The sequence below is a fragment of the Balaenoptera ricei genome, chromosome 10 (assembly GCF_028023285.1).
Source record: "Balaenoptera ricei isolate mBalRic1 chromosome 10, mBalRic1.hap2, whole genome shotgun sequence".
NCBI lineage: Eukaryota > Metazoa > Chordata > Mammalia > Artiodactyla > Balaenopteridae > Balaenoptera > Balaenoptera ricei.
In genome coordinates, this window is record NC_082648.1 from 4,709,835 (window position 1) to 4,718,756 (window position 8,922).

General features: G+C 52.8%; 1 protein-coding gene across 1 annotated transcript in view; it reads left to right on the forward strand.

Moving 5' to 3' along the window:
* GALNT8 (polypeptide N-acetylgalactosaminyltransferase 8) overlaps positions 1 to 4,521 on the forward strand; it is a 101,732-nt gene extending 97,211 nt beyond the window's left edge. Inside the window, 1 exon segment of the mRNA XM_059934933.1 lies at positions 4,339 to 4,521. Within this exon segment, the coding sequence (XP_059790916.1) occupies positions 4,339 to 4,521 (183 nt within the window).
* The last annotated feature ends 4,401 nt before the right edge of the window (positions 4,522 to 8,922 follow it).

Sequence of the window (8,922 nt, forward strand, 5' to 3'; positions counted from 1 at the left end):
GCACATGGGGCATGGCGCAAACTCTGGGAAGTGCAGCCCAGTTGAAGATGTGACTCCCCCAATAGCAATTGCCAAGACTGATTCTGGGGGCAAAGGAAAATGTGTTTTAAAAATATACACATGAGGATTCTCAAATTTCGTTGTTCAATTGTAATATATTGCAGATGTAAAAACTTTAAGACTCCCTCTGACTATTTTAGCTTGTGTCTGAAGGGGAGTTAATTTAAAGGAGACAACCTGGCAGTCTTATTCTTTAGAAGGAACTTTAAAGAATGTTTGTTTTATCATACGATTCTGAATAAGTAGGGAAAAATGGATGAATTCAAACTTGCTTTACTCAGCAAAGGGTTAAATTAATACCGGATTACTAGGTAGTCCTTAATTGCACAGGAAGTATAAACAAGTGGTGCTCAAAATTAGGTGTTCAAATTTAGATCCCCCGATGCCCTATCTTATGTTGGATTTGTTATTTTGTGCATTAGCTGACAAATGGTCGTTCTCATGGTGGCCCTGTCAGCCGGCCCATGTCACCATCTTTTCTGTATAGTTATGCATGTGCAATAATTTAGCTACTTTGTTGCATTTTTTTGCCCTTGTTTTACAAAAATGAGGGGAACACAGAGAAATTGACAGCACCAAGCAAAGATGTTAGCAGAGCTGAGAGGAGATAAAAATCGTTAGGTTTGCCGAAAGTGCTGACTCTTTAGCTTCAATCAGTTGTTCACTGGGATTCAACCAATTGAATGTGTGTTGAATTATGAAGGAAGGTAACATATTGAAGGATCATGTGTGAAGTGCTGGAAATAGATATGGATGTTATATCTACAAGGCAAAGCGTAAGGAAGGATTTCATCATACCTTAGTGCTCCAGCATAGAAACCCCATACAACATACAATCTTTTGCAGATTTTATATAAATACACATTTCCAGAAATTATATGTGAAGATGGGAACCACAGGTTTATAGAGGAGTGAGTGGCAGGGCTTTACAGAAAAGCGTGCTGGACTTCCCTGGTGGCGCAGTGGTTAAGAATCCGCCTGCCAATGCAGGGGACACGGGTTCAAGCCCTGGTCTGGGAAGATCCCACATGCCGTGGAGCAACTAAGCCCATGTGCCACAACTACTGAGCCTGTGCTCTAGAGCCCACGAGCCACAGCTACTGAGCCCACATGCCACAACTACTGTAGCCCGCGTGCCTACAGCCCGTGCTCCACAACGAGAGAAGCCACAGCAATGAGAAGCCCGCGCACCGCAACGAAGAGTAGCCCCCGCTCGCCGCAACTAGAGAAAGCTCGTGCGCAGCAATGAAGACCCAACACAGCCAAAATTTAAAATATAAATAACTAAATAAATTTATTTAAAAAAAAAGCATGCCATCTCCAAGTCCTAAGAGTTTTAGGGCAGAGGTGAGGCAGATTAATAAATGTTATTCAAACCCAAGCAATACATATTGGCTGTTGCAGTAGTAAAAGGTAGTGTTTTAACAAATTATTGATAAGTATTTATTGAGCTCCTATTGTGTGCTAGGCAATGGCGATAGAATGATAAATGGAACAAATGATTTCCTCCTTTAACAGAACTGATGACGACGACGACGACGGTGATTTGGTGTGTGTGTTCGTGCTGATGTTCATCCAGTAAACCCCAGTATAAAACTGCAACTGTGACAAGCGTTACAAAGTACAGACATTCACATACCAGTTCTACAAGAGCCTGAAATGGGAGGATTTGACTTAGTGATATGTGAATTATATGAAGAAGGTTAGATAGGCAAAGGTTCCAGACACGTCATTCCAGGCAGAGTGAACAGTATGTCCAAAGGCCCTGTAGTGGGATTAACGTGGTGAGCACAAGAGACGGGGTTGCCAAGGCAACAAAGGAAAGGGCACGCATGGAGCAAGGCAGTCTCACCACAAGGCACTGCGTTGGATGGATGCAGGTGGACCCGTTACAAAACTTTTGCCAACATCCAGGTGAAAGATGGCACTAGAGTGATAGTGGTGGAGATAGAAAGAAGTGATTGGATTTGACAGCGGTGGAGGAGGTGGGAGCTTCCGGCCTTGGGGATGGATCGGAGGAGGTGGGTTAGAGAGAGAGAGGTGGATGAGAGGAAGGAGATGACGTCTAGGACTAATATCACAAAAAATAGGAAATCTAGCCCTCACTTCTTTGGCATTGGAATGAAATATGATTGGGGTGGGGGAGGTGAAAAACAGTATACTTAGGAATCATTTTAAGTTTTGTTAAAGTCATACATGCCCATGATTTGAAAAGCCCAGTGATACTGTAAGTCCTGCTTCTCTCCTCACTGGGAATTCAAGTCCTTAGATAAGGCAACCACTTTCAATTGTTTGAACAGTTTCTGGTATTTTCCTTCGTTTTTCTCTGTAAATGCTTATGTTGCTATTTCTTGAATTTTTTTTCATTTACCAAATATTTATAAAGTGCCTACTCTGTGCCAGTCACTGAGCACGGGAATATTAGGGAGCAAATCGTGGATACACGTCGTGAACAAAATCTTCTGCTCTCACAGAGCTCTCACTCCAGTGGGGAGGATAAGTAAGCACTGAAATAAAACATCGCTGTCAGCCTCTCATTGTATAGAGGCAGTGCTCTATAGGGATGGTTATACGTAATATGGAGAAGAATAAGCACCCGTGAGAGTGATGCGGGCCACGCTGGGAAGAAACGCAGTGTTCACTAAGGGAGCGGGGGCAGGGATGACCCGCCTGAGAAATGGCATCTGAGCAACAACCCAAAGGATGGGAAGGAGAGCCCCGTGGATGTGTGGGGAGGTGGCATTCCAGACCAAGCAACAGCAAGTGCAAAGGCCCTGAGGTGGGAGGACAGAGGGTGTAACTGAGAACCAGAACAGCAGAGAGGCCCTTGCTGCTGGAGCACAGTGAGTGGGGGAGGGTGATGGGGATGAGGTTAGCTTGGTAGGGTGGGGAAGCACGATGGGTAGGGCCTCATGGGCTGCTGTAACGACCTTGACTTCTACTCGGTGTGATGGGACAGCACCTCTGGTCTTGAGAGGAAACCGCATGCCCACTTTCTGACATAATTTTTGGTTAAGTCAGTGTTCAGTGTTTACACATTATCACTATCAAATATTATTTTCTGCATTGTCAACATCATTTTCTTGGATTCCACATGTAGGTGATGTTACATGATACTTGTCTTTGTCTGACTTACTTCACTCAGTATGATAATCTCTAGGTCCATCCACGTTGCTGCAAATGACATTATTTCATTCTTTTTCATGGCCAAGTAGTATTCCACTGTATCTATGTACCACATCTTCTTTATCCATTCATCTCTTGATGGACACTTAGGTTGCTTCCATGTCTTGGCTCTTAGTGCAGCAATGAACATGGGGGCACATGTGTCCTTTCAAATTAGATAAACTTCCCCTCTTTTGACTGAGTGGCAGAGGGATAGGTGTTTGGCTCTGTGGAGGTGGGGAGGAGACCTGGAAGAGCATGTCCAAGGCAACCCTGGCCTGTTCTTGAAGGGCTTTGTGGGAGTTACAGCAACACGCCTTCACACCCGGCAGCTGAGTTGGCACTTGGCTTTCTCAGCCCAGGGCACGGTAGAGGCAGACCTTGAACACAGGACACTGGGCCCCAAATCTCACATACTTTCCAGTAGAAAACACTGACGTCTGATATCACGTGGGACTGACTGTAAGGGCAGCAGGAAATCAGGGAAGAGAGAGCTCAGTCGTGTTGGTGCGGCCAGAGGGGCTCACGGCGGCGCTGAGGCTCGGCTGGGCTGGGAGGGATGGGGGACGGAGGAAAGTGGGAGGGGGAGGCAGGAGGTTCCAGTGGGTGGCGGAGGGGAGAGCCAGGCTATAGCAAGGACTCTTTCACGGAGGAAGCATACGCCTGATGGATCTGAGGGTCAAGATGGGCCCTGGGACCCAGCAGGACAGTGCAGGTGTCAGAGAGAAGGGAGCCCAGCTAGTAAGTTGTATGAAGCATCACCTTCCTGGGCCTGGAAGTTGAGCGGATTGCTTGGACTTAATTTTGGGGGACTGAGAGGCCACTAAAGGTGGGGTGTTAATGACCACGGTATACAAAGGCAGCTTCTGCAGGAGCCGTTCAGGGCTCAGCAGTTGCTGATGGGTTGCAGGGACCCTTGGAGGGCCTGTGGGGTGGCAGGTACGGGTTGGGTAAGACAGAGAGGCCAGGAATGGGGCCAGGCGGGGGACCACCATGCAAAGGAGCCAAGGAAAGAGGCTGGCCGTCTATCCCAGGTCTCTTGGAGCCACCCCTCATGCAGCCCAACCTCCCACCACTAACTCATCTCCTTTTCTTCTGATTCATCCTTGGCAGGAAGGAAGGGAAGAGGCTGGCACAGAGGTCCAGGCCAGGAGACCTACACCTCCACTTCTGATAGTGGCTGGACAAAGAGGGTCCGGACCCTCAACTTCTCCAGAAGATGAGACCCCCTCCGGTGGCCTCCCACGGGCCATGACCAGGCTGGAAAAAGCTGGGACCAGACCCACCGGCATTTAAAGATGGGGCCCAGGATATTGGGGTGAAGCTGGGGCGGGGAGGTGAGAGCTGGTGGTGTGGATTAAGGAGACCAGGTGTGGAGAGGGCAGGGGTCGAACGATGAGGGCAAGTGCGCGGCTGTGCTGGAGGCCCGTCTAGGAAAAGGGTGGCCACGGAGGGCTACCAGTAAACCCACGCGCAGTCTCGGAGGCCGTGTGCTTCGCTGCGTGGAAACATCAACAGCTAAGCTAAGCAGACACGTCATGTTAAGTCGTGACAAAGGCAGCTATCCAAGGTGCCAGGGCACCCAGCCAGCGTCCCAGGTGCCACCCGCAGATGGCATCAGAAATGACGTTTGATTACCCTCTGCCGTGACCCCACCCTGGACAGGGGACGTCTTCCAAGGGGGCAGGATGTGTCACCCACGGTTGAAGAGTGGCCTGCCTCTCCTATAGACCTGCCTGTGGGCAGACGTCAAGGCCAGACGATGCCACGCGCAGGGTGTCCCAGGACAGCGGAGGCTTCTTTCTAGTGTGTAACCCACTCTGCTTCTGTCCTGTCCCCAGGGGAAGGAGAGCAGGTTCTACTTCCGGGAAGTCCCTCCTCCTCGCCTCCGTCCCTCCCTCCCTCCAGCATCCTTCCAGGGTGCTCTGGAAGGGGACATTCCCACTAGTGGCCACTCATCCAAATATCTTTTCCTCTCGGTGACAAAACACATGAGGCTGATTTTCTTGCCTTGAATTTACTTTCCTAATTAGGTGTTGCTGAGATTACCGTTTGCTTTAATGCCCGGACCCTCCCAGATCTGTGTGCTGGGCAGGGGGCTTCGTCACCAAGCTGCAGAAGCCCTGGCCGCGGGGACCATATCCTCAGCCAAGTGCCCACCCGATGTCTAGCAAAGCACCGGACGTGGACTTGTCACTCACAAAGTGGCCGGTGAATGAGTGAGTGAGGATGTGATTGAATGAACGTTGGCTCTGGTTAATATATGCCGTTAACACACTCGCGTACAAGTCATCAGGCACTTACACGTTGTTTCCTATAAGTGAGGGTGGCAGTCAAGCATCGCTGCATCACACACACACACTTTTCTCTCCCAGGCTTCTCCTCTTACCGAAGAAGTCTCACAACTCTGACATCTCCTGTGAAGGTCTGTTTCCCAAGCTGTGTCTGTGATCTGTTTGCTTCTTCATTCAACAAGTGTTCGTTGAATGCCTGCTGTGGGCCAAGGGACAAAACCAAGGACTCAGGCTCTTATGAAGCTTAGCTTCTGCTGGAGGAGATAGGCAATCGATAGAATAAGTAACTAAAATACACTCTATGCTAGGTGAGTACAAACTCCACCGAGGGACATCCAGAAAGGGGGCCGTGAAATACAGCAGGGGGTAGGGGGGTGTGGGGACCAGATTAAAGTAGGGGAGACAGGGGAAGGCTGACCTAGAAGGGAATGTCTGAGTAAAGAGCAGAGGGGGTCAAGGAGTGAGGGCGCCGTTCTAGGTGGAGGAACAGCAAGTGCAAAGGCCCTGAGGTGGGAGCTTCGCCGGCGTGTTCTAGGAACAGCAAGGGGGCCGGTGCGGCTGGAGGGCAGTGAGTCAGCAGGACGCGAGGTCAGGGTTACCTGGGTACTGAGTGTGGGCTCTGTCCAGCCAGAGCCTTAGAGGCCCTGAAAGGGCTGTGCTCGTACGTGGAGTTGGAAAGGAAGCCATTCCTGCAGGGTTCTGAGCGGAGAAGGGACATGTCTGGACTTCAATTCTAACAGAATTTCCAGTTGGGAAGCCGGTTGGATAATCCCGGTGAGAGCGGCTGGTGGGCGGACCAGGCTGTCCGTGGTGAGGTTGGTGAGAAGTGGACAGAGTCTGCATAATTTTGAAAAGAGAGCCAATGGGAGGAATTGGGGGTGGGGTTAAGAGAAAGAGCGAAGGCGAGGATGACTCCCAGCTTGCGGGGGAGAAAGGGGAGACCCGGGGGCCGGACCACCCTCTGTGTCTGTGCTGGAGACCCAGCGACCCTCTCCCGGAAGCTGGCCTGCGGTGACCTCACCCACCAGACTCTGCCCCCAGGCACAGCTTGGCTCTGCCTCCCAGCCCCACTTCCTTCTCTCCAGGAGGCCCGGGGGTGGGTGGCAGCAGGTGGGGTGGTGGGTGGGTAGTGTCAGCTGCCGCCGTCCCCGCCGTCTTGTCTCCCTGACCGCACGTCCAGGACGGGCTGCATCTGCGTTTCCATGATTTATTCTGAGTCTCGTGCACCTGGGAGGGTTGGGGACCTGGCTGGCCTTGGCCTTGGCAGGCAAGGTATTGTCACCTCCCGGACAACCACACCAGAGTGGGACGCAGGAGACCAGAATCACCTGAGGCCGAGACAATGGGGGAGGAAAAGCCAGGGTGCGTGGGGCGCTCCAGTAGGAGAACCCGGAATCGGTCTGGGAGAAGAAGAAACATCAGTGGGAGGCTGAGGACGCCTCTCTCCTGGCTCCTGGAGGGGCCCACGGAGGCCTTGTCCAGAGTGGACGGATGGACGGCAGGAGACCTGATGTCACAGGCCGCCCTCAGACTGTCCTGCCCTCTGCCATCGGTCTGCCTTTGGGAGGCACCGTTCCAGGAGTGACTCTTGTCTTTGTTTGGAGGTGAGGTAGCAGAAAACTGATTGACCAGGCCACTTATGGGCGCCAAGGGCTGGTGTCAGAGGACGGGGCTCCCTGAGCTCAGTTGCGCTGGCTCGTGGCCGGGGAGCCCCCTGGGCCGCCCGAGGGGAGGTCTCAGGGCCACCCTCCAGCTCACGTGCGAGCAGCCGCAACACGGCGGAGCGGCGGGAGCTGTGGGCCGAGAGTCTGGAGGCCCGGGGCCCAGTCCCGGCTCTGCCACTAAACTCACCGTCTGATGCACGTCGACACTTTGCATGTCTTTATCCCCTGGTCCTCCACCTCACCTGAGAAATGAAGAATTGGACCCAGTGATCGCCATTGTCTCTTCCCACTTGGATAGACTTTAACTCCATCACTTGGATAACTGAGGGCAAATTGGTTTCCTGGCCCCTGATGGAAAACGAGAGGCCTCTCCTCTTGCCTGGGGGGATCCGTAATGATTCCATTCTTATCAAGCGTCTCTACCTGCAGGCAGGCAGTTATAATACCCAGGTGACTCTGGCTGTCACTGTTCTTGTATCTAGGCAAGAATGGCTTGTTGGTGGCTCGCCAAGGACACAGGGTTGTTCTGATTATACGAGTGAATACGCAAGTAGGTCCTGGCTGTCGTCAGCATGTGTGTGTGTTAGTGACAGTCACTGTCTTGACTATTATGGGCTGGGCCACGTAGACATCTTTTCCTGCTAAAGAGGAGGAATTCCTCCATCTTGTTTCCTCAGGGCTCCAAGTGCAAATCTACAGCCCTGAGTGACCCCTTGGCACGGAGCCCTTGGCTCTGTGGGCCGCAGAAGGCATCCTCTGTCTCTCAGCTCAGCCTCAGAATACGACGCCGGTGGCGGGCGGTGGGAGAGGTGAGAGGAGAGGTGAGACGAGGTGCGTCAGACGGTCGCCGTGCTCTTCGTGGCAGTGCTTGGCGACTGTCAGTCTCCCTCCAGGTGTAGGTGGTATGAGCCATGCTGTGTTTCCTCCTGGGTGAGCAGTAGACTGTGGGCTCATTTGAGACTCAGAGCATCTCAGGGATGGGAGGTCACGTGGGAGGTCACAAGACCCAGAGAAGTGAAGGGGCTTTGTCCACGGTGAGGCAGTGAGTGGCTGGAAGAGGCGTCCTGGGTAGGAGGGTAGCGCTCGGAGCCCTTGGGCTTGTTGCTGATGCTGAGGCCTGCAGCCAGAGATCGCCAGTGCTTTTTCCCACAACGAGACAAAACAACTTCCTCCAAAATCTATAAGAATCTGGGCCACGCTCATCAGCTCCATCCCTTCCCGCAGGTACCTGCTCCCTTTATGGTTCCCCAGCCACCTGCCATTGCCGACGGCGCCACTAGAGGGAGCCACCACGGCTCCTGTTTCTCCCACAGGTGGGCTGGGAAACCCTGGGGCTGCCCCGGGAGCCGGGCACCTCCTGGTGGGAAGGGCTCTTCATCAGCCCTCGGTCACTCCACGGGGTCCCTGCGTGTCCAGCCACACGTGATGTGTGAGTCCGTTCAGGGCTGAGAGTCTGCTGGGGTCTCTACCCAGCAGTCCTGATGTAGCTGGACATCCAGTGAATGGGGGGTGACCTGCCCCTTGTCCATCCGTGCAGGAGCCCCAGGAGGTGCTGCTCAGAGATCCGGGGCAGATGTGGGGGGAGCCGAGGCTTCAAAGGCCCCCGGATCCCTGGCCCGAGAAGCCCAGTGGGCAACTTGAGGGGGGTCCCTGCCAGGGGGTATCCCCAACCTCTTGGAAGATGCAACAGAGCAGCGGGAAGCAGCAGGAAACTGCCCTGGAAACTGCACTCAGAGGCC